Source organism: Struthio camelus, chromosome W (assembly GCF_040807025.1).
Source record: "Struthio camelus isolate bStrCam1 chromosome W, bStrCam1.hap1, whole genome shotgun sequence".
NCBI classification, from domain to species: domain Eukaryota; kingdom Metazoa; phylum Chordata; class Aves; order Struthioniformes; family Struthionidae; genus Struthio; species Struthio camelus.
This window is the reverse complement of record NC_090981.1, coordinates 60,174,151-60,199,929: the sequence shown is the minus strand read 5'-3', so window position 1 is coordinate 60,199,929 and position 25,779 is coordinate 60,174,151. Positions and strand designations below refer to the sequence as shown.

Here is a 25,779-nt window from a genome sequence, read left to right as displayed (position 1 = left end):
GTTCATTTATTATTATAGTTGTACGGCAATATGGTAAAATATATTTGCCAAGTGGGCAATACAAACTCAACTCTAAGTCAACATAATATGCTAGATTGCTAAGATTTTCATAAATATTTTTGGTACTTATTTTCCCTAAACATAACTCTCATTTCCCAAAATAACAATTTCTTTCATTTTTAATGAGAGCAAAACCATGGCACGATCTTATCATGCTCTCTTGCATTCAGATTAAAAACCACAAGAGAGGAGAAAAAGGGGAAGAACAGCAGTCCCCTGATAACTCTCCATGTCCTCTTAAGTGATCGAATGACAGGAACTATTCAGTAAGTGAATTCTTTTCCTCCCTCTACAGAGCAGCAAACAAAATACCTATAAAAAGAACTTCTCTTTATGGTCCTATACCAAAATGTGTATACAAATTAACATCCAAATGTCTTTAATTCCCATGATATGTCCATTAAGCAGCAATTCTCCATAAGGCTGTTTAGCTATCCAAACAGCAGCGTAAAATTATTATCTCTATAAGCTTTCCATAACTTATCATTCAGTTTCTATGAAAAGCCATTAATTTTGGCCTCCCTCTATCTTGGTCTCACAGGAAATATTCTGCAAAGGGATATAATAAAAATGTGATTTCTGCCATCATTTCATTAAAATTCCCTGTTAAATTTCTATCTGAACAGTGTACATAATATAAAAAAAACTCAGGGCTCTTATTAATGGTGCTGTTCCTTATGATACGGACTTTAAAAAATAATGAAGACCATTTCTTACTTGTAAGAATATTGTTCATTTTTCATTCCTATTAAAATTTAATCTGGAAGTTGTTTAAAAATGTTTAAGTTTCATTACATTTCAACATCTTAAGAAAGGGAAGGAGCTAGTGAGTTCATGAGCAGCAATGCTGTCACTCATCTGTCTCTTCCACTGATATCTCAACAGTAAATCACTCAACCTGTCTATGACTCAAGATAACCATTTGCAACAGTTTACTACTTACCCATCTCATGAAAGTGCAGTGAGACAATGTCTTCCAAAGAGCTTCAGCTCCATGGGTAGAGGATGATAGAGAACAGAAGAGCAAGTTATCTCCTCTACTTCTCAGTATCTGGAAAGTTTGGGGAGAGAAGGGGTGGAAGGGATTGGCTTCTGGGGTATTGGTGGGGGAGCAATATGTTTCTGTGGAGTTTTTGTGGAGAATTTAAGTAAACTATAATCACTGCAGAAAACTGTAGTCAATAAGTCATGAAAAACACATTAAAAAACCACCCGGGATTCCAATATGCAAGCATTTCAAAGACACCAACCACTACACTGACATGCAAACTGGAGTAAGCTTTTTGAAATTCGAAAGCCAGGTTCCGTAGCCCGGTCCTCGCAAGCGGAAACCGGCCAGCACTCCCCACTGACTTTCACAGAAACACTAGAATATTTCATGTTTTAAGAACCTGAGATCGGATTAGAGGCCTAACTTTAAAATTGTCGCTATGAAATCCTTATCACTGCTTCAACCACAAAACTTCAGCCGCCAGACAGAGGTCCACATCCGTACGATGGAATTCGAATTACTTCACTGACTGTGATGCAAGGGCACACAGCACAGGGCACGCTCCTACATTTACCTCAGTAGAGCTTAACACACTTAAGTCGGGAGAATTAAGTGTTCTGTGGTAACATTGAGTTAAATGAACTGACAGTAACCCACCAAGAAAACTAAAATTAATCAGAACTGGGACATGCATCGCTCTACAAACACTGTGCTTAAGCACTTTCTACAATCAGGTCTTTTCTTCTGAGGTCTAATTTTAGACATCTAAGTATAAAAATTCTGGCCCATATATTTAATAGAAACACGAGATTGCCAAGCTGAGAACATTGAATCTAATTTTAGTTTTTCTTTGCGTACTTGTTTTTCACACACAATTTCTGCAAGTGAATAGGAAAATATCTGTGGTATTTTCTGGATCATATTCACAATACTCATTTTAGTCTTTGCATTTTGTATAGCTAAAACCTGCTCCAATGAATTGGAAATTTTTCATTAATGTCCGTGAGACCAAAATTTCATTCTCTATACTCAAAGTACTTTCTACTGAATTTTTTTAGTCCTGAAAATATTTGTAATATTAATACATTGTGATCTGCACATATCCTACATTAGAAACTAAAATTTCCATGAAAGTGTCCCTTTAAGATCTTTTTATTCAGCTGGTGTGCTACAAGCGATTTTTTGAGTTTTATTCCTCATGTATAATGTTTCATAACAGGGATATATTGATTTAAACTAGTTTCATTACTACTAATGCTCTGCTAAATTTTAAAGACACCGCAATATTGAACAGAATAATGTGTTCTATTAATAAGCATGCTATTGAAATACTGAACAGATTTATTGCATTTTGATGTCCAAATAAACACTAAGATCACTTTCTATAAATCATCTCCTGCCTAAAAAGATGACTGAAATGGGGATTTGATTTTTTTTAAGTAAAAAAAAAAAAACAACAAAAAAACAAACAATGAATCCTCATTTGAAAAATTAACCAATAGATTTTAATCAAAAAGACTATTCTCTAATCAGAGGTGTTTTGGCCTTCTTTAAAGCAGCACTTATTAACACAGGTACAAAGGCACTTTAAAGGCGCTAGTGGTAGCAACAGTTTGAGGAAAGAAGTTAAAAGGAGATTCAAGTTCTATTCTGTAAATGAAAAGAGCGGAGATGGCAAAGCTTTAAGTCCACACCGCACAGTGCTTGGCTCCTGCATGCATACTTAGGCTGGCTCGGGAACTAGGAGCTAAGTATCCATGTCAGTACAGGATCTGCTTGAGCCTGCTAATTAAGCTTGCTGAGAAGAACTAATTACTGATGCAGCTCTACTGCTTCTGAGAGCAGAGCTAATACTGCTGCGTGGTACAACCTATCAGCCCATTTGGAGCAGGCTCAAGGTGCCTGACCAAAGCTCGATGCATGGCATAGGCATGCCCTTAAGTAATCCGTGTCTAATATAAAACAGTATATCAAAATTCTGTGTCAAACTTCACCAGGAACCCAACCTGTGATCTCTCACAGACCCTCCCTACTCCTCCATGCCTCATCTGCCCCATATGGAAAACACCCTCACAAGGGTGTCTAAGCAAGTAAGAAATTATTGAAAGACTGGAAAATAGGTACCTTCCGATCACTAACGTAATTATGACCCAGGGTTTGCACACACTGAAGTCCTCTTCATTAACTCAGCAACAAAGCAGCTTCATTTCCTGCATTTTCGATTGCTGCAAATATCACACTAAGTGCTCATGTTAAGAGAGAATGGTTTAAGGCATTTTCAAGGAAGGATTTCAGCTGCCATAAAACATTCACATCCTGTCTTGCTCTAACAGTTCTCCACAGAATCCTGCTAAAAATTACACGGGAATCCAAGCAGAGGTGAAAAAGCAAGACTGTAATTAGAATAGCAAGCCCTGCTAGGTCTTAACAACAACTGCTGGTTACGACTGCTAGAAGATAACACCAAGGCAGGGGCAGAGCACCACTGAACACAAGTGAATATGGCAACATGCTTTATGGTCACCCTGCCTTTCCATCCCGCCTATCATCACTACATGTTTTCCTTCCTTTCTCTGTTGCCTGCACCACAAGCTGTAAGCTTTATAGGATAGGAACTGTCTTTTATATACACATATGCAGCATCTACCTAAATGATTCAAAGATCCATGACGGCTGTCCGTCCATTTCATAGAGTCTTTGCAGTAACACCAACAGGCACGCTGGAAATTCTCTGCATTTTGTTTCCAGTTTACAACAGTGGTTCACAAACCTCGGCAGTTTCCTCAGCATTTTTTATGTACTTCCAGGCTTAGCACCCTGTCACCAAAGCGGTATCTTCCTCGGCAGCAGAACACTACTAGGTCCTTTATGAAAATACTAGATGTCACTATCTGACTGCCTTGGACAGACTCTATGCTGGTGCAAGCATCAAGCTGTGCTTCCGCACAGGAATCCATAGGGCGAGGGCCAGAGCTCTGCATCTTCCTTTTGTATTCATGCTGTACCTAAAAGAGCGGAGCTTGGGCTTCTAAGCACCATCGCAACAAAAAACTACAATAATTTTTTACAACCTGCCATTTCTGCTTGCATATGCTGTATGGCTTACAAAAGGTTATGCATATAAAATTGTTAGGTTACAGTTATTATCTTGTTAGAAAGAGCATTTTAAAAGTGTTTGAGGAATGAAAGGACTATGGTATTTTTTTTAATATTTCAGTTAAAAAAAAAAAGAGTGCATAGTACTTGCTTCTGATGTAGGAAAAACTCATTTCAACTCAATAATCTGGCATAACTATATCCTTAAATCCCAACACGCCTCCAAAATCTTAAAAGAAATAAAATTAGGCCACTGTCACACACTCACCCAACCTTCACTACCCTGGCAGAGACCTTCCATAGCCTAAACAAGCTCTCCTGTAATTACAGTTAAGTTGAAATCTTTTTCTGTCATATTAAATCTTTATTATCTCAACAGTGATGAAATGTATTTTAAAGCATTTGTAAGTGTTCCTGACAATTACTGTCATTAGTCAAGAGGGACCTCTCACTGACCCGTACTGCAGTCTTTCCACCATTCTTCCAGTTACTGGACCCCCTGTTCACATCCCCTCTACAGCCTACCACAAAAGCATAAGAAATCAAGCAAAAACCTGACATTCAGTCATCATCCACTTTTTTTTTTTTTTTTTAAATGTACCATCCCTGCCCCCCCAGAGCAGAGAACTGAACTTAGTAAACTCATAACACTTACTGTGTAGGAAGGGTATATACTTACAGAAAATAACTGAGTTTCTTCCAAGTTTGAGAGAAATATCAACTCCACATCTCAAAGGCCTCTTACCAACATTACATATACTTATAGACAATCTCCACAATGCTTATCAGGGAAGATTACTTTCTCAAGAAACAATAACCTGGATGAATTCTTCTTCTCCTGGGAGCTTCTACTGAGATAGCATTATCATAGTCCATAAATATCATCAACAGAACACGGCTACATCATCTCTCTTTCTCTGCTTAAACCCATCTCCTGCTTTCTATCCTTCATCTTTTTCTCATTCTAGTCTCATATTCCTGTTTCCTTGTTTACTGCTTATCTCCAGATAATGACTTCTGTAACAAACAAGTTACAATGAGTGCTCTAGGTAACCATTATGTAAATGTCAGAGGTCTTCTGCTTATCTTCAATCATTCTCTATTCTGGTTTTTGAGTAAATTATTAGCTGACTCCTATTAGCCCACTTCTCGCTTATGTCCTAAAACAAGATTTAAGAATTATGTTAATAAAAGAAACAAGGATTAGTCATCTCAGGTCTCACTACCACACTGAGTCTTCAGCAAGTCACGCAAGACTTCTGTGCACGCTTCTCTAAGGAGGACAAGGCTTCTAACAGGGCTTGAGGGTAAGTATTACTTTATGCAGCTAGTCAGCTTTATGAAAAGTGTGTGCTACAAGATTCTCTGGCCCTGCAAAAAAATTTAAGCCTGCAGTATCCAATTCCGTTTTTGCTCCATCCTTTCCCAAGCTAAGTAGTAATTATCAAGGCCTCCCTGATCTTAATTTAAAGCTGAACTACAAGGCAAAGAAAGGAAGTTGAGTTACCCTTCCACTTCCCAGGAAGCAAGAAATTTTCCGTCCAGAAATAACTTGCCTTTCCGAACCTCTCTAGGAAATCCTCTTTAGCTCCTTTGTTCACTGAACAGCTCCCAGAATGTTTCAGTCCACATGTCCACCAATTACACTGGCTTACTATGAGTCTTTCACTATCAGCAAAGCTTAAAGGATCCATTCAGGATTTCCCTGCATAAGCATTTGCTGTAACCCTCCTCCTTCAGCTCCCTCTCTGAACAACTACCTGTAATAAAGTCAGAGTGGAGCTCACCAAGAGCTCGCTACCTTGCCAGCACCACTATCAAGTGCTATTACTTTGTTTTTCCAGAAACTGGTACTATTCAGGCACGTTACTGCACAGTTTGATGAGATCTGAAAACTCTGATTCTCACCTGAGTGAGGTTCTTAGCTTATTTCTGACCAATGGGAAATGTAGTGTTCAAAAGCAGTGGTCTGAGAAGACTAACGAACCTGTTAGCATTTAAATGGTCTGCCATTTTGCATGAGTAGTTCTTATGGCTATTTTATATCTCACAAGTAGAAAAAAAAATTAACAGACTTGATTCACTTCTCTTACTCTAGCACAACTGGGCTTATTTCTATAGAGGACCCTGGCACAGAGGAGTAACACCATCATGAATCACGACAATTCTTTGTACTTGCAGTTTTCATGTACAGAGTATGAAAAGCTTTACATAGGATGGTGGGAAGCGCTATTAACCTCATGGTACAAATGAGTGAGCTGAGGGATAGAGAGCTGAAGCAATTTTCCACAGGTCGCAGAGTGAGTCAGTTGCAGATTTGGGACAATAACCCATTTGTATTCACTCCCAATCTCTCTAATGGAGCATCCCCCTCCCCCCCCCCCCTTATTGAGGTAAGGTTTTACACGTAAATGAATAACTGAGGTCACTGAAAACATTTTACATGAAGACTGTTGAGAAGTCACCTACTAGGAAAGCACCGACAAGAAGGAAGGTGCTGAAAGAACATGCAGCAGTCCTTACATAAGGATAGAGCATTCAAGGAGGAGGTGAAAGGAGAGGACATTTGCTCGGGAAACTGTGTAACAAGACTGCAGTGACAAATCATTACTCCCAGAGCACTGCTCAAGGAAATGTAATGCTGCCGTTTTCCAAATGCTTGGTTATAAAACCTTTCACACACACAATATTTAAAACCATGAATTACCTTTGAGAACATATCCAAACATCTAACAGTATCAAGTCGTGGTAACGGTTATCTGTTTATAGGTCAGCAGGGCAGTAAATTACTGCAATGGAAAGTAGTAAAGCCTGCATTGTATCTAGCTGTGCTGTTTAACAGGTGATAGTGAAAAGCAGGTGATGCATGGAAACTTCAAGTTTTTATAGCTCCTGCCTCAATCTGTATTCACTTATATAAAGATGTCACATTTTTAAACATTTAAAAGTCAAATTGTCTGGAGAATAGATTCATATAAAATTTATTTTCAGAAACCGATATTTAGCCTACTGCTATCAGAGTTGATTGCTCTTATGTATAAGCTTTATTCAAGTTTCTACAGGTTTGAAAATACAAAGGCTGACATTTCAGATCCCGTACTAAAGTGTGTCATTAACCAGAGATTGAAATGGGAACATTTCCACTTTCTCGGAAATACTCAGTTTGTTAGGGTGATAACTACACTGCCTGCTTTTGAGTTTTTGTGAAGCTACTAAATATGACTCTACTTCAAGATAGACAGGAAGGAGGAGTCACAATGGCAAATGAGAAACCCTGAACTGGTGCCTTACCCAGCACAATATGTCCTGAGAATTCAATAGTTTCAAAGTGCTGCCAAAATAGCTATTTGTAAGTGGCTAATGGCAAAAATGTTTTATTCTGTTTATGTCAAAGACTTGTTTGTCAGGCACTGGACAGCCAGACAAATCAGGGTCTAATTAGTTCAGTCAATTCCGTCAGTATTATCCTTTCAGTCTACATTGAGTTATTAAAGCCTCAGAAATACAACGCTACTGAGACAGCAATAAGGGAAGTAAGATGTCAGAATTCTATTAACAATGGCATTTTCAGGAAGTAATGTAAATAGAAACTCCAATTTATGCCACAAATATTTCAGTAAGTAATAGTCAATATAATCATCCTACATTCGTCTTTAAAGCAGCTTTCATCTCCAAACGATAAAGAAATATTTCAGCCAAGCCATACTCTAACTTATGTGCAACTGTGACCACCATTTTTTTTAGAAGGCGGTTTGCACAGTGCCTGGGACAAGAGGACCTTGGTCCCCAACTGGACTACTACCGTTGTACATATAACAGTATGTGAATAGCAATTTATTCTACACCTTGACACTTAGTCAGCTCATAGAGAACATGTGACAGTTAAGCAGTTGTAAGATAAAAAGAACCGGAAAATGCCACATTCAACTGAAACGACAGGAAATATTTAGGTAGGCAGAATGTAATAAATTTGGCAGACTTATGGGAGTTTAATTGTCCTTTTGTGAAAAGGGATAAATACATGTAAAAACCATAGCTGGGAGGACCAATTTCTGGGAGGAACAGCTTTCTGCTAGGGGTGTTTAAGTCTGACTTATTTGGATACGACTGTCACAGAAAGGAAATTTTCTCATCCTGCAGCAGGGACAGTTGTGTTGGTGGCAATAGCTCCCAGCTCTGTGCCAGGCTTCAAGCAGGCACCAAGACGACACTTGTCTCCAGCCCCAAAGGGGCTCTCACACTGTACCAGCAACTTCCTAGCCCTACACTGGGCCATATTTGCTGGCACGCTACACACAGTGGCGTCTGTCACCCAAACAGTTGGACCTCATCTGCTCAAAGACGACAGCAGGATCTATTATTTTCCTCCTCATACCACTTTGAAATAGCTTGTCTACCACCAGGGCTGGAAAAGCCCACTTTAGCGCTCACTCAACTGTGGCTCAAGTCTTAAGTGTCCATCCAGCTGCCACACCGAAAGATTCCTTCACTAACACAGAGGAAGACAACTTGGCGATTTCACCATCACCTTTATAGGGAAAGGAGAGGTTTTTGTTTTTGTTTTTTTAAATCAGGTCTCCCCAGAGCTTCTCACATTTCAAAACTTTTCTATAACCACCTTCAACTCTTATTTGCTAGTTTTTCTCTAGTTCATTATAAAAGAAATATTAGTCTCTTACTTCCATATAACTGTGTAAACTATGAAGATAAGAGAAATGCAAAGTCAAAACAGCCATAGTGTTTGAAAGTCTTGAAGAAGGAAAGAACTATAACTGTAACACACATAGTTAGGAAGGACAAACTTTCTAAATTAGTGTTTACTGAGTTACCCAGGCTGCACTAATGAAGCGCTACAATAACTACAAGTTTTGAAAAAAAAATTTTTTGAAAATCTGTACTCCTTTACACTTATCTCTATAGTTATAAATAAGCACATTGTCACAACATCAGTAGCTTGGTTAAACCATTAGAATAGAATTAATGCCTAAAAAACAGCTGCTAAGAATGCGTAGGTGTGTCTCTAGCTAATAGCTGACTCTGGTGGTGTTTTTCTCATGTTTTACTTACAGAACTGTAAGTAAAGTGTAAGTACTTCATTTCAGAGTATGTGATCCCTTTTATGTCTGATGAATAAATATGCCTATGAAGTGAATCATATAATATGGGTATCTGCCCTGCATCATACAGCAGGCTTTTCCTCAGGTTGAATTCTTTTCTCCTTAACCCAGTACAGTCAAAAGAAAAAAAAAAAGCTATCTTTTAACAATAATTAACTTATGCATGAAGAAGTCCCAGTCCAACGGAGCTCTCTTTACAGCGTCTTAAACTCAGAACTAGACCAACAATAGATCTTTGCATTTACATAACATTTTACATTCACTGAGCTTACATGCTCAAACAAACAGTGGGCATCATCTCCATTTTAAAGAGCAGGAAACAAAGGCAGAAGGTAATTAAATAACTTGATGGCAAGACAATAACAGAACAGAATTAGATCCCAACTTATCTGCTTCCCAGCCCTCATCTGCCTCATAGACCACAGCAGCAGTCCCAGCAGCACACTCGTATGCAAAATTGTCATGGTCAACACAAGTAATGAAAAATATTAATCAAAACCTCTCATGTCCCTTTAAGGACATTCTCATGAATAAAATGAAAAACAAAAGCCTAAATATTTAAAGACCCCTACTGCACATGTGCCTGACCTCTCATTTCTTCACCTGAAAAGGACTTCCTCGAGATAAACCACTGGCTTTGATTTTACCTGAAGCTTCAGAGTCCAAACAAAGGGCTGAATGGACATCAGCCTTCTGCAACTTTAGCCCACATACACACAAACTGGCACTAATTTCCCTGCATTAAGATTACAAAAAAAAAAAGTAGAAAACAATACATTTTCACAGCCAGAAACAGTACTGTATTCAAAATTTGCTTACACGCATATCAGTTCAAGTGTGAAAGATGAACTCACTGCTGGCACTTAAGCCACATGTTTATTTTCACCAGGTGCTTCACATAGGCTTGAAAAAACACAGAAGTTACAAGTCTGTCAGTCAGTCTGTCTATACCTTCATACTGTGGTTGCACATGCTCCCAGGCACATAGAACAGGAGGATTTCTGCTTCTGCGCTGCTGGTAAGATGCACAAGCAAGTCCTTCCCACGTGTATGGCATGCATGCTGTTACCTGACCAGCCCCCTGTTTCCCAGGCCCTCTATTCCTCTTAACCTCAAAGTCTCTAGGGAATCCAACGAAGAGGAGCAAATTTAATGCAAAAGTTGTAAATGAACGTAACTGTTTTGCCTCCTTCAACCCCATACTTTAATGGATGAAAAGAAACTGCAATAACAGCAGAGTGCTGTGCAAGTGACGGTTTATGGGATGTAGGTATGGATCTCAAGAATAGAAACGGTCTCCACAACTGTTGTTTGAAATCCAGCAGAGCGCGCTCAGTTTGCCACAGGTTGCCTCACCTTTGCAGTCTCCCAAGCTCATTTAATAAGACGGGTTCTGTATTAAAGTTTTCAGTATTTTTTGTAAACATGAACATAAGTGGTTTTGCACTGTAAATTAAAAATGAAAGCACACTTAATCCTACCAGTACTAAGCAGCCTCAGCCTAGATGCACATACCTTAAAAATATAAGTTAATTTTCTGACTCAAACAACATTCCTGATAAGATCACGAGCAAAAGCTTCTGCTGAGGTTTAAGAGTGATGTTAACCTGCAAGAGGTCCTGGGTCCTCGACCTAGCTAAAGTACCAGGGTCTTTACTTCTTTGTGAAAAGTCTTACACCTGCAGTTCCAGGGCAGAGACACTCGCCAAATGCGTTGTAAATTGGCAGTCTTCAGCTAAGTTAGTGTGTCTCTGACTCAACTCCAGTTCAAGATGTCCAGAAACCAAGAAGAATTTTGGAGACTCTAAACACTGGAAAACATCAGAGACGATGGTGAAACTTTGCATGGTCTGCTCCAGCTAACAGGATTGCTGCTGTGCATGGAGAGGAGAACAGATAGGGAAAAAACGTAACCATGGAACCACACCTACTTATTACAGATTGACTAGAAGTCAAGGTAGAGACCAAACTTAGGGTAATCCAGACCTTGAAGACAGGTTTCATGACATCATTTGGTTTCTCCTACTTTCAACCTTACAAAATAGTCCAGCCAGGTTGAAAAAACAGGTATCTGTGTGGTTAGCTTTGACTACACTGGTTTCAGATTAGAAGCCTTCTTGCATAGAGAAGGGAAACTTGCACATCTCTGATGATGGTAATACGAATCATCATTGGTACACAACGGTCCTGAATGTCTGCATGGCCTGTTTCTGCCCACATGTCCCAAACCTTCAAATCATAAGAGGGAATTTCCAAAATGAAGAGAAACACACATAATACTATAAATCTGAAAGTAAGAAGGGAATAGGCAGATGGGTCTTTGAGACATTTTCCGGCATCTGCCATGAATAAATAGCAACCAGAACTGTTACAAAGTGTTATTAAATGCATTCATTGGATCAGACAGGTAAGCCCAAAGCCATGATTACACGCATCATGTATGCAATCTTGCAATAAACACTAGAGATGCACACAGCCACATGGTTTGTGCTGATGCTACCTCACCAGATATTTTCCACGTAAATTAGTGGGGAAATGAGTTAAGCTCTCTCAAGAACTTTACCAACACCTAGAATTTGTCCCATGGGGAATAAACTCCCAGAAAGAGAGTCCAGAAGAGTCCTTACAAATGTAAGTGGCAAGCTGTGCAGACAAAACTAAGTTCGAACTTTTTGCAGCTCAAAATGAAAAACTCAACTAAATCTTAGGGTATTCGGAACTAACTCAGAGATATTTCTGCAGGCAATCATCCTGGCACAGACAGATAACGAATTCCCACCTTCTTAGCTGAAGAAAATTACAGCCCTGACTTTCATGAAAAAAATCTTTCTGCCATACAAAGACCAACCAGCGGTGCCCTGAACGGATAATCACCTGCCCTTTGTGAAATAAAGACATTTTTAATTAAGCAACCTGATCAACACAGAAACATGTGCTTTGCAGGCAAAAGATGGTAAACAATTTCTCTTTCATATAATGATCACTCATGTCAAAATCACTATCTAGGATTTAAACTTCCGAATAAAATTATTTCAATTGTGAAGTCCTACAGCCTCCATTCTTTTCAATAAGAAAAAATAGCTACTTTAATCATTTCCACTTTAAAAAAATAAGGGTCTAATTTTTGGACTACTGCTACCAGTCCAGAAGTATTTTCACTTCTCACTGAAACAGGTTTTCAGAGGACAATTTCCTGAAAAAGGATGTGGAAGAGAATATAGAATAGAATTACAGAATAATTCAGGTTGGAAAGGAACTCTGGTCATCTGGTCCAAACATCCATCCAAAGCAAGGCCATCTTCAAAGTTACATTAGATTATTCAAAGCCTTGTTCAGTTGCGCTTTTAGTATCTCCAAGACACTGGTTTTCAGGAAGTCCGGAATCCAGGAACAATCTTGATCACCTCATGCAGGACCTGCCATGCTTAGAGAAGGTGATTGGAAGTTCCTGACAAATTGATTTGCAGGAGTCTCAGGTAACTTTAAAAAAAAAAAAAAAAAAAAAAAAAGAGCCTACTGAAGTTTCGTTCCCAGCAATAAAGAAAGTAAATAACTTCAGAAGCATGAAGCACAGTACTACAAAGCCTTAAATCCACTGAAGAAGCCCCACTTGTATTTGAAACTGACGTTGTATACCACTAAAAGACTGATATTAGAGAGTGTTGGTGAATATGGTCACAAAGCGCTCTCCCAAGAACAATAAGGGTTACACTGAATTAAACTGCATCATCTGATTTAAGAGTTTGTAAAGTGGTCCTCAGCGACAGGAGGTCTTTGAAGATAGGTAGTCTTCTGCTCGGAAATTCTCAAACTCTCAAAATACGGACATTATATTATTACTCTTGTCAAATGCTATCCAAAGTCTGAGACCAGGAATATGTTTTGCTGGAAAAGGTGGCATTGTCTTCTTTCCAGATTTATTCCCCAACAGAAAAATCCATAGCAGATGCAAGTGTCCACCTACAGAAAAGATTCCCACAGGAGGGACAGTTTTTAAAGCCAAGCGAATGAAACAAAGAAGAAATCTTCAAAGAAAAAAAGACCCTAAAGAGATTAGAGACAAGTTTGATTAAAGACAATAGAAAAATAGCAAAGAGACAGTAAAATGGCATAGCTCTCAGTTAAGCAGTGAACTACTTAGACCTCTCTTAAGCAGCGAGCAGAGAGTGAAGTGCTTATCACCACTAATACAGCATCATTCTCAGCATGCCAGTAGACACGGCTTTTATGCAAGCCCAACAGTCCTACTGTGGCAAGCATTTCCAGGGGATTGAGTGCAGATGGACTTAAATTGTGAATGTTAGCAATACGCAATATGCAGATATTTTAATACTGATGTTTCCTTTTGGTTTAAATATTTGTATCTATTCACATTGCTTTTTTTTTTTCTTTTTAAGAAAACATAGGAAAATCAACTACTATAATTAACAGAGATGAAAGGAAAAAGCACAATTCTTTTCCTCCTTGTACCAAGCTAGTCTACTCCGCACCACCCTAAGTTTGAAATTTCATCACTAGCCACTTTGAACACACAGAAATAGGTTCCCAAAAGTTTACATTCTCAGCAGAAGACAGAAAGAACGAGGACAAAAAACATTATCTCCCTTTTACAGATAAGAGAGGCTCAGAGAGAGATCAGTGGATTTGCCGAAAGTAGCACAGGTAAGGCAAAGCTATTCCCGATATTTACTCATGCTAAACCTCCATCTCTGCCTGGCTTCCTAAAATTATTTCAATACCTTTGGGTCCACAGTCAAATTAGTTCTTTATTTATTATGCCAATTCTCAAGTATCTTTCAGACGGGCTCCTCCATTGTTCCAGTACAGCTGGGTAAACAGACAAAGTAAATTCAGTCATGCAGGTTTACCTTATAGCATTCAAAACCCTTTGCATACGTGGGATTTTTTTTTCTTTAAATAAGCTAAGATTGTGTTCAAAGGTGACCTGTGTAGGAAAAAAAGGGGAACACGGAAGTTTGGGGAAAGCAGAAAGGAAAGGCTTCTGCAGATTGACTTTTTTCAACATCCTTTCAAAGGAAAAATTCAAATAAACAATATTTGAAGCTTTGGTACGTAATTGCCCTTATTAAAGCAAAAAATGACAATGATATGGACAAGAATTTTAGTCACTGACATGAAAAGATAGCGGGACTTCCTAGCCCTTCCAAGAAACAGTTTCCTTTGGTGTCATTTCGCAGTGAAATCCACAATTGTGTCAATGTTTAAGATGAACCGGTGACTTAGAAGAAATAGTAATATGAAAAAAAAATAGTTTACAGAATTTGGCCTCCCCCAAAAAAGTTAATCATCTTAAGATTTTACAGGCTTCCCAAAGCAGACCATGTCTTACAGTATGCTTGCACAGTGCTTATAACACAACAATACCTCATTCCTGATGAGGGCCTCTGGCACTACTGAAATATAAACACTGAACAACAAGAGACGGATGGCATAATACACAAAAAGAGGGAGGGAGGAGATACTCAACTAAAAATAAGAAATTCTTGACATTTCTTTCAGTCTAGAATTCTACCCCACATCTACTCCATTTCTATACACAGAAAGGAAGAAGTCAAGCTTAAAATACATACAGAACAAAAATCTCTTAAGCCAAGGGAATTAACAGATGTGCTGATAGCCTTATACAAATAAGAAATAAAAGTTGCCAGCTGTACTTGTAAATTCAAAGATTAACATTAATAAGCAAGGCTGAGACTACAGGTACTACCCCACTTTTAGAAGTGGCTCAAGAATTCCAGTCCTGTAAAAACTCAGCCTCCTGTCCAAATCTTGGGATTCAAGCCCTACCCTAAGCCACAGAACATCTATACACTTTCATCAGCCAGAGATTTGCCAAAGTAAACTGGATTCTTGCCAGTGTTTGAGATGGCAGCGAAGCAGAGACTGTACAACTAAGTCAGACTTGATTACCTAAAACAAGGGCAATTTTCTTTACATCTCTGTGTAAAGCTTCTGAAAATGGCAAAGATTGAATATTTGGGAGCCACAGAAAGAATATCCAAAAATCATATTTGATAGAAGAGATTTAATTACATTTTAATATGGATGGTATTTTCTATTAATATCAGGGCAGAAGCCTATTGCTCAGTAGAGCTCTTCACTTCCTTTACACAAGAGCTATCTCTTTGAATCTGTCTGAGTCAACTTTAGTGACCACTTTAATATTCACTTTACAATTAATGCTTCTTTTTATGGGTTGGTAGAAGGTAAACCAATTTCAGTTCAGCTTCTAGGTATTGAATTTATTATAAAAAGTTATGTACTTAAAACTCCTATAATGAAACCAGAGGCATCATGAGATATTAACCTAGAGTTAATGCTGAGAAGGCCAGTTTGAATAATTCAATTCATGTCACCTTAAGTATCTTTTCAAATGGAATTAACTTTATCTACCAAAAAAAAAAAAGGAAGCACCACGTTCCAGTTACTGATTATTGACTCCGCAAGAGTTCTGTCTTAAATCATCTCACCACCATTTTCCCAGCAATTTTATTTCACTACTTCCAGAATGTTTCTTTAAATTGAAGGCTGACCTTTGTTATAACGGAACAATATTAGGTGAGAGGAAGACATGATTTCAGAATTTCATAGAAATTTCCCTTTCTGTGATGCTAAAACAGACAAAAATAAACAGTTAACACCAAAGTAGCTGCATTAATTCAATATGGCTGAGAATCAAGACTGTATATCAGCCACACGTGCACAGCTGCTACAGTTATTTTACTTCTAGATATCTCCATCTCTTTTTGCAACAGTGCAATAACAGTTTAGTAACACTGCGGTCCTCTTGACCTGTTACTTGCCTTACTCTAACACTAAAACCCAGCATTTAAATGCCAAAAGGAAATGCTTTCAAATACTTGCCCAAGGACAGGCAAAAGCAGCCGTCGCATGGTCAGCATTATTCTACAGTAAGAAAGAGGGAGCCAGGCAAGCAAAGAGTGAGCGATGCTAAGGTATAGGTGCAGTACTGGAAATGAATCAAAACAAACAAGTGGAACAAAAGGGGAAAATGAACAGAAACAAGAAAGCACAGTTCACAACAGGCAGAACAAAGAGATACTTCAGAATGGAGTATAACTGTGCAGCCCCATGCATTTCTGCAAGACATAGGAAAATCGAAACAGCATCTTACACTGAAACACAGATGCCCTACATCAGCAGTCACCTGAAATAGGAAAGGCTGATTACCTCTCCTAGACAGCTCAAAGAAGTGAAAACTAGGTAGCAAGCCAGCATCTACTGGTTTAAAGCCAAACATATCCAGGATTTCCTCAGCCTAGTCAAAACAAACAATAGGGGAAAAGATTCTCAGTGGTCAAGGATTCAAATAAAACTCAGGAAGACTTCCTTTAACTTCATCTTTAACAAGTTTCATTAAGGTAGCTTTTTTCAAACTCCAGCTGCAGAGGGAAAAGTGAGGGGAAACTGGAGGGAAAGAAAGCAAAAGCTTCAACATCTCAGGGAAAGGCAGGGTGAGCAGCACTTGGAGCAGGAGGAAAGATTTTGGGTCTCCCCCCCCCTCCCAATTCTTACCTCCTAAGATCCTCCCCCGCCCTGCTCCCTGAATGATATTTCCCAATGATGCGCTACACCAGGATGCACGTCCTTTTCCTTAGGCAATGCTCAAACAGAACAGCGACCCACCACGACACTAAGAGTTCACAGTTCAAGTACTAAGACAAGAGACAAAAGACAGCAACAAAAAAAGACATGTGAAAATAACACTGTAGTCCAACAACAAGCAGCCCAGCGTCCTTTTTTTGGTTTTTGATAGCTGTCATATAAAAACGCATGTTAGGGAAAGAACTGAAGCAATGAGGCAAGCTTGACAGAATCTTGCAAACGGAGAAGACAAAAGTTCAAAAACCTCCCTATAAATACACTGATAAGAGTGATTAGGAAGAGAGAAGAACAAGAAGAGATGAACGTGGACTGCTGAACTGTCAGATGATAATTTAACAGTTAATGGCCTGAAGGTTTCCTATTGCCTACTTTTATGCTTTCTAGCGCTGCATTTGTGATGGAAGATTGGATATTTTTATACCAACAGCTAACCTGGAACAAGACGCATGTGGACGAAAGAGGAAAGGTTTCAAGCCTGGCTCAAAGAGAAGTAATGGCATCATCCTAAACCCAGTTACCACAGTGCTTTTGGCTTAAGCGGGCTCTTCAGGACTGGTTTCCACCAAGATCCCGCCAGCCAGCTGCATATCTTGGGTGAGAAGCCTGGCACCACCCATTCTCAGAGAAAAAGGTTCTTATTCTAAGAGCTCAACACCATCACAAAAGGGATGTCTGAGAAACGTACAAAAGAATGAAAGTAAAACGAGTACAGGTGCGAAAATTTGACAAACAGCTCAAAATCCAGCCACATATCTTAAAACATACACACTGGCAGGATAAAAAAAATTCCTGCTGAAAATGAAGTTAGAAGTGTTGCTACCTGTTGCAGGAAAAGAACTAAAAATTAGCCTTTTCACAGACTAAGCAGACTGCCTATGCAATTTAGTTAGCAGAGAACCACTGAGGGGCAGAAATCAAGCTATCTTCTGGAAACCTTGTGCTGACGACTTCACTTCTAGCCGTATTATAAGCATTTAAGACTCTTTCAGCAAAAGATCAAGAGCTCAACATATGTAAAAGACACGGTCTTAGGTAGGACAGATTCTGCATGGAGATCTGCACAGGGTAAAAATGGGAAGAGAACAGCAGCTAAGAATAGCATGAAGTAGGGTACTTGCATGAATTGCCTTATTTTCCAGGGTATAATCAGCTGTCAGCAGGGATGCAAATGTAGTACCTAGTTCTTGGAAGAAATCTCAGGCAACCATGTTTTTAAGTCTGTAAGCACATACAACTGAGAACCATTTTACCACTTAATTTAACAGATTGTATCCCTAGTCAATATTTCCTGTTTTTTAACTGCATTGACAATTTTAGGTCTTGTATGAACAGCTCAAGTCAGATGGACTGCCGTACAAACTTCAGAAAGCCCACATTGACCAAACGCATCACCTGTAATCTCCTTTTCAACCATCAAAAGTCACAGTGAAAATTTATAGCCTTTAAAATTGTCAACAATGCTACAATTGTAGAACGCTGCAACATGGTCAACTACTTTCACCCCCACACTTTGCCTCTAATAGGCTCTTGCTTCCTTGCGATCCATGTACTAAGAAAAGGAGTCATGGGAAGCCAATCACAAAGAGTTTACAATCTTGTGTAATACAAGACAATGGACTCTGAAAACATCTTTTCATTTTTTCTAGAGTTATAACTGAAGATATCATTAAAACAGAGATGAGAGAGAAGACCTTACCTTCTGCTCCTTCTGCTTGGCAGCACTGAGTTCAGAGAGGGAGAGCGACAGTTTTTCCTGCTGCTCAGCTAGGTACTTCTGATAAAGGCTCAAAAGTTCCTGGCATTCTCTGTACTGTTGCTGCAGAGGTGAGATGTCACAAGTTAAGGGAAAAGTACTCTTTAGTGAATAGCTACACTCAAATAGATACCAACTTATTCTATGTAAATCTGATTTGGATCTGTAACAGTTCAATTTAAAAACAGATACTGTGTGTTTGAGTACTGCCTAATGATGATAAATCTGCCTGGAGATGAATGTCCAAGTACAACCTTCTTTCTACTCACAAAGTGGAAAAAAGAAGAATTGCACCAAATTCTTTTATCATTGGAAAAGGGAGGGCTGCAGAAGGCAGGTGATTACATTGTTTCAGCTGGTACAATTACAACCCTCTGATTTGTATTCAATAAAGACAGACACTACCAATGTTTATTTATAAATAAATAAATAGCCAGCCAAGTGAGTAAATTTTTAAGCACAATCCATTTTTTTTGGATTCACAGGCCCACACACCCAAATCCAATCCCTTTGCTTGAATACCAGTGGCTCAAAAACCACAGTCACAGATGCAGCACTGTAGGCCTTTTAGAGACGAGAAATGATTTTTGGACAGTTATCTGGAGAAGCAGCAACTGCGGTGTTTGCAAGGATATTAGCAAGCAACAGTGTCCTGCCTTGCTTGCAGCATTGAAATTCCAACAGGAGATAAATCTGCTCTTCACCTGTCATTGTGTAATTCCCTCCCTTGCTCATGTAGCATGGTAAACCATTTATGCTCCCCCTTCGTTCCCCCTCACTTTTAATTATGCATGCAGATGGGATAAGGGCTCGCTGTCCAAAGAGATTACTCTGAATAAATACTTTAATAACAAGTCACCACAATTAAGGTAGGGAACAAAAACTTCTTCAATCTATAAAATGGTGTTGAGTTACAGATTTCCTTAACATTTTTATGATCTAATCATTGCTTCTGGGCAAATTCATGTTGCAATCATTTTTGCCAATCACGGCTGCATAAATAACTCACTGCTTTGTTATTTCCTGTTATGACCCCGGCTTTTTTCTTTTTCTTTTTTTTTCCCCCTCTTCTTCTTCTTTATTCATCTGGGGGTGGGAATTGCTGGGTCTTTTTGTTTTGTTTTACTTAAATAAAAAGCTACACAGAGGACGAGCAAAACATTTTAGGAAGGAAGAAACAGGAGACTAATTTAACACTGTGGTTTAATAATCAGGAGAGCTCCTGGAATACCTTTGCTCAGCACCTGGAAAAATGGGAGGATACAAACAATGGTCTAAACAAGCTAATTGCTTTCCAGAGTCAGACCGCCTGAAGCCTGAGCTGTTTTACATTTCACTTCATTCCATCAGAGAGCACCAAAAGGCTGAAGTGATTTGTGGTGGTCTCAGGAGTCTCTGCCAGCTATGATGTATATAAAAGGAATTTTTTATTCCGGCTGTAACCATAGGCAGTAATGTTTATAGTAGGTGAACATATTAGCCTGGACGCAGGGCATGAATTTTACTCTAGAAAAAGCCAGTTCATTTATACAGCCTAAGAGTTAAATGTCGGTATTTGAAGACAAATTATAGGCAAATTCATTTAAACCCATGTTATGTGGCAGAATATAAAAACAGACAGTCCTATCTTTATCAATTTTTACAGCCCTCTTAATTCACTTTGCTTTCAGTAACCCCTTTCCCACAAAACAGATTTCACCCACCTCTCCCTCCAGCCAGCACACTTGCTGGCACACAGAATGACTACCCTCCGTGGCCTTTGGGTACACAAGCGATGGCGATGCACCTACTCTCATTCTTGCCAAAACGTTAACATCAGCCCTGCTTGAAAGTTAAGCCCTCTCTCTCAGCTTAATGTGCAAGTGTATAATAAAAGAGATGCCCAAATTGCATTTTACAGACTGCAGAGCACTTGCTGCGTACATGCTCCTGCCACCTCTTACTCGCAGCTGCCAAATTTAGTTAAAGTACAGCTTACAACGTGACATGGACCAGTAGCATTAGGAAAGTATGTAAGCAATGTTGACTGTCCAAGGGACAGTTATGTGATCACAAGCGGGAAGGGCAATAGTTAACATGAACTTGAACGGCAGCTGAGATGTCCCTGAAATTTTTCGTTACGATAGGGTCAGCACTGTAACTGTGGTTAAAATTTCTTCTATTAAAAAGATTAAAAACCTTTCATTCACACCACCTGAATGGTTCACTATACACTAAGCACCATATTGTTACAGCCATCATAGTCTAAGAATAAGCAAAGCAAGGTTTTTGATCAAGTAACTAAATACAATACTTCACATAATGAACAGGTTTTTTTTTCCTTTTTTGAAGGAACATGTAGCACAGTTCTAACTATGATAATTCTTCATAATGTGCTTGGTACATTTACTGCAGCATACTTTAAGAAATAAGCTTTAATATTAGATCCTACTTTTCTGTTCTACTGAATCTTCGCTAAAAGCAGCATCTCCTTTTCTATGTACAAGTTAGATAGGTAATATACAACACTGCCACAAAAATATTTAGGTCCTTCAGATATAATGGAGACACATATGTACAACAGGAATAGATTCTCTAGACAAATACATAGTAAATGATAAGTATTTTCATCAACTGCTTAAAAAAAACAGTAAATATTATAAGCATGAAAAAAGTCTATAGGACAACAAGTCTTATAGATTCACATTCCACAGAAAGCAAAATGTGCCTAAGTGCTCAAATCAGATATTTCCTTATGCGTAGAGGAGCACAAACATCAGATTTATAAGATATTAGTTACCTGAGAGTAGTGGTGCTTTGCATTTCACTAAACTGTAGTTTTATGTCCAAGAAATACACATTTGAATGTATTCCAGTAATCTGTTTTATGCAGAGATTGTAAATATTAAAGTATTAAGGGAGGGAGAACAGAAAAAAAAATCAAAATCAGAAATGCAAAGGTTAAGATTAACAGCCACATTTACATGCCATACTGTAAGTACTATATATTTTATAGAATAAATTAGTTAATTTCATCACTGAATGCAAGTCACAGAATTAAGAGTTCATTTATGGCTCTTAAGAGATAATAACCTCACTGGAGACAGAGTTGGCTTTGAGAAGAGGGACTGCTAGCATGCTGTAGTGGCATGCTTACAGAGGCTAGGAACAGATTTCCAGGGAGGAACATTCGGCAGGAAACAAAGAGGGGTTTTTCATTTTTGTTCTTTTGGGATGGGGATGAGGTTTCATGAGAAGGCACAGCCAACCTAATGCTCGACTGCTGCAAAAAGCACGCTTTCACTCACCCCTGGAAGTCTCACCCCCTCAATTTGCACCAGCTCTTGAGCTCTCTTAATCCCTCAGCGAGCTCAGTTATTCTGAGGGCTTAGCAAACTGAACCAGCAAACCGATGGGTAAGTTGAGCACAAGAGCTGGCATGACGGAAGCAGAGGGAATACACAGCTGGGAGAGGAGGCCACCTCTTCCAGCAGTAGAGAGCTGTCTGGCAAGGTCCGTCCGCCTTGAAAAGTTTCAATCCTAAACTTTTTCCAGCTCCACTCTTTAGCCTCAGGCTTATATCAAGTCTTATCTAAAACTACAGTTGACACCAACTGCTCCCACTTGTTCCTTGCTAAAGTATTTTTGACCCTCTCATGAGCTGCAGTAAGACAGACAGCTACAGTGCCTTGCTTTCCCAGAATCCGGGGCGGGGGGGGGGGGCGAGCAGTGGGGAGAAGAAGTGATAAGTCTCCAGCACTCTGACTTCCTGTAGTGCTCCCAGTGCAACATTTTCACAGCTGCTTTCACTATAAGTAAAGGCCAGTTTAAAGTCTGAAGTATTTCTGGTTTTGAGCAAATTAGCAGCTTCCTAGAAAGCTTCTGAGTTCTACATGTCAACGCCCGTGCCTTTCTGTAAGCAGTGTTAGCTGCCACACAGCTTTATAGCAGTTCAAACCCTCATTGTTTTGTTAATGGAGAAGGCAGGTTTTCAAATCTGGCCAACGCCAGGCTACTCAGTGATGGCTAGCCGTTTGCTGTAGTTCTGCCTTTTCTAAATCACATTTGAGAGAAAAAGATAAGCAGAGGAGTTTTTCTTTAAAGAGAAGTTTTTTTTAAAGCCTGTATCACTCAAGAAGTAATGTTTGCTTTTGCCTCCATTTATTTTAAAGAAAAAAAATTAAATCAGACTCTGACCATGGGAATTTGGGGCTAGAAAAAGGAAGTTTTATAGACACTACTAATGAGATTTTTTTGGCAATCAAACAAATAACAAGAGGCCTTGCTATATTTGTGGAGTGTTTGTGAGAACTCATTACCAAGTGTTTCATTCCTCAACGATTCATCACAAGCCTTGTTGGGGAGGGCGTTAAGTGCTACCGTTCACATTTTACAAACAGAGAAACTGTGGCACAGGGAGTCTTTGGGCACGTCTGTGCACACAGGTGCAGCCCAGCAGTCCCACGCTCCACAAGCCAACTCCAGTTCAGAAGTCTGGTAGCTGGAGGGTGAGCTAGCGCAGCTCAGGCACAGCACTAACACAGAACAGAATCATCCCGCATCTGATCAGCTTACGGTGCAAGTTTGTCTGCATTCACCCATGCAGAAAGCCCTAAGAGGCTTTCCAAGGATCAAATAGGATACCCAGGGTGGACTTTCTGTAGTCCCTTTCTATACTTCTGTAGTCCCCGACTATAATTCTGACTTGGACCATCCTTTCATTCAGGGCTGCATACTCTGATCCATGTCCAGAAGAGAACACAACAGCTAAATCTCCATCTTCAAGAACATGGTACTCCAATCCCATCAGCCTTTACAGCCAAGGAAAGTTCCCCCAGAGACTAAGAGTTATTACAGAGATCTGCAAAGATGGATAAAACAAGCAAAAGAAGGAAAAAGTCAAACAGGCACAAGTTAAATTATAAATCTAAGTAAGTTGATTTACGTTTTGTGGTAGACATGCAAGGATCATCTTCAGGATACGATTTTGGCTCATGATGAAAAAAGCTTTTTGACATCTGCAGTCGTGATCTAGTAGCCACCAAACACTTTTTTTTTTTTTTTTTTTTTAAATTCCTGCTTGAGGGCATGCATCTAGAAAGCTGACTAGTTATCATATTGGCAGTCTCAGCAAAGACTAAACTTTCTTCACTGCCTCAGGTAGTTCCTTCAAGACAAAGGCTGTGCGAAAACTGGAGTGAGAAGCAGCAGCTGAGGAAGTGTCACTGACACTAGACTACTGACGCTAGACTAGGCATTAAGAGAGAGGTCTTCAGCCTCAAAAAAAAAAAAAAAAAACACCACCACACACTACTCAGAGTTGCAGGCAGACCTGAGCTTGTCTGCCTGCACTCCAAACTGGCTGTGTATGAGCCATCCCTATTCAAGAAGCTGAGTAGCCACAATAGCACAGCATCATGCCCAATCTAATTTACCTTGCTTTGATGGGGTTTATTAGCTTGGCCACAACACTGCACTACACCGTTTCCAGAGTGCAGCTGGATTGCGTCTGGCAACTTGAACAACGTCAAAGCACGCTCACATCTGTTTGAATATACATTCTGTCTATAACTCTGGCACCTTAAACTACTATGGCATCCCACTGCATTGCTATCAGCCTTAAAATACCTTAGAAAATGCCTTTAAAATGTTGCCATAACAGTAAGAAAGCTTTTCACTAAACTTAAGCAAAGGCTAAGACCCAACAGGGCTGGGTCTCAAACTAATCCTATCTCTGTATCTACAAGTACGGATCAAGTGACATTTAAATGTTCATAATACAACTGAGAGATTCCAAGGGAAAAGCGTTTGTGAACAGTCTGCCAAATGCCAAGGGCTCATGGCAGCCTCCAAGCAAACTCCAGTACAAGCAAGTTCAGTATGCAATCGGACCCACATTTTTCCATGCATCATCCAAGCATATACTTTTCACTATGCTGACACATGAGGCAACAAGGTTTATTTTCTGCCATAAATTTTGCATATCAATAAGAGAAAGATATCATGCCTTTTGGGAAAGTTTGTGTGTGCGTGTATATACTTATAGATAAAAACAGACCACTTGGCATATATACATATGCCATTCCGATTTCCACCTGCAGGCTTTCTCTTCTTCCCAATCAAAGAAAGGATTAAAATAGTGCAGCTTCAACTACTTAATAGGAAAAAAAACATATGAATAGATTGCTAGTATTAATGATTTAACATCTAAAAGGAATACTTTCAAATATAAACTAAGATACTCTAAGCTATTTCCTTTAACATAAACAGCTATGTAGCTCATTGGAAGCTGACCTTGTGTTTAAACACAAGTTGTATATTAAAATTAATACATGCACATTCCTGTATTTTCACAATCAGCTCATCTCAAAAGAGCAACAACAGGACTACATTTCTGAAGTACACAGCTAAACAGGGCTACATTTCCAGTCACAGATCAAATTCTGCTCCAACACATTTCTTCTGCCTTTAAAATTAACGGAAAGAAAATAAATGGCTTGAACCTATGTGAATCATTGTTCTGTGAAAGGGTAAAGACTAGTAAGTTCTATGAAGGTTTATTATCTAAACTCTGAAGATGCTGCAAAGACTGAAGGTAATAAAATGTTTTATGAACAACTTCACTCCACTCGGTCTTATATAACTGAGTTTATGTGGACTCTTTGGCACAGTGATGTTAAGAACCTGTAGGGAACTTTCTGCACATCCACTTTTCAATGTATTAAAGAAATCGTCTGGTGCAGGTCTGAACCTTTTATGAGCCTTCAATTCAAAACACAATCTCCTTGTGATCCAAAAGCCTCAGGAAGCACATTTTTGAAAATACTATAAAGAAGCAAGTCACATACAATAAGATACAGTGATCTGCAATCTGAAGTCCAACAGTTACATTTTAATTTACACTTGAATATTTTAATGTTTTTATCCAGTCTGTAAATTAACTCAATATCTAAGAACGAAAAGGGAAGATGCGTAAGGAGATAGGTCAAAGTCTACAAAAGTTAAGAACCTCACTTCCGTTTGAAGCATCAGCATTTTGTTGTTTAATGCTGCAGCTCTCAAATAAAGGAACTGCTTAATATACTCCCATTCTGTTTGAAGGGAAATTGAATTTACATTCTTTGGGAATATGGTAT

At 39.0% G+C, this 25,779-nt stretch overlaps 1 protein-coding gene across 7 annotated transcripts in view; it reads right to left on the bottom strand.

The window, feature by feature from the left end:
• The window catches only part of LOC104138537 (protein hinderin), a 173,613-nt gene that overhangs the window by 85,803 nt on the left and 62,031 nt on the right, over positions 1-25,779 (bottom strand). For all 7 annotated transcript variants that reach the window (XM_068924828.1, XM_068924822.1, XM_068924827.1 and 4 more), the window contains one exon: positions 18,608-18,735. In XM_068924828.1, the coding sequence (XP_068780929.1) occupies positions 18,608-18,735 (128 nt within the window). The remainder of the gene's footprint in view (positions 1-18,607; positions 18,736-25,779) is intronic.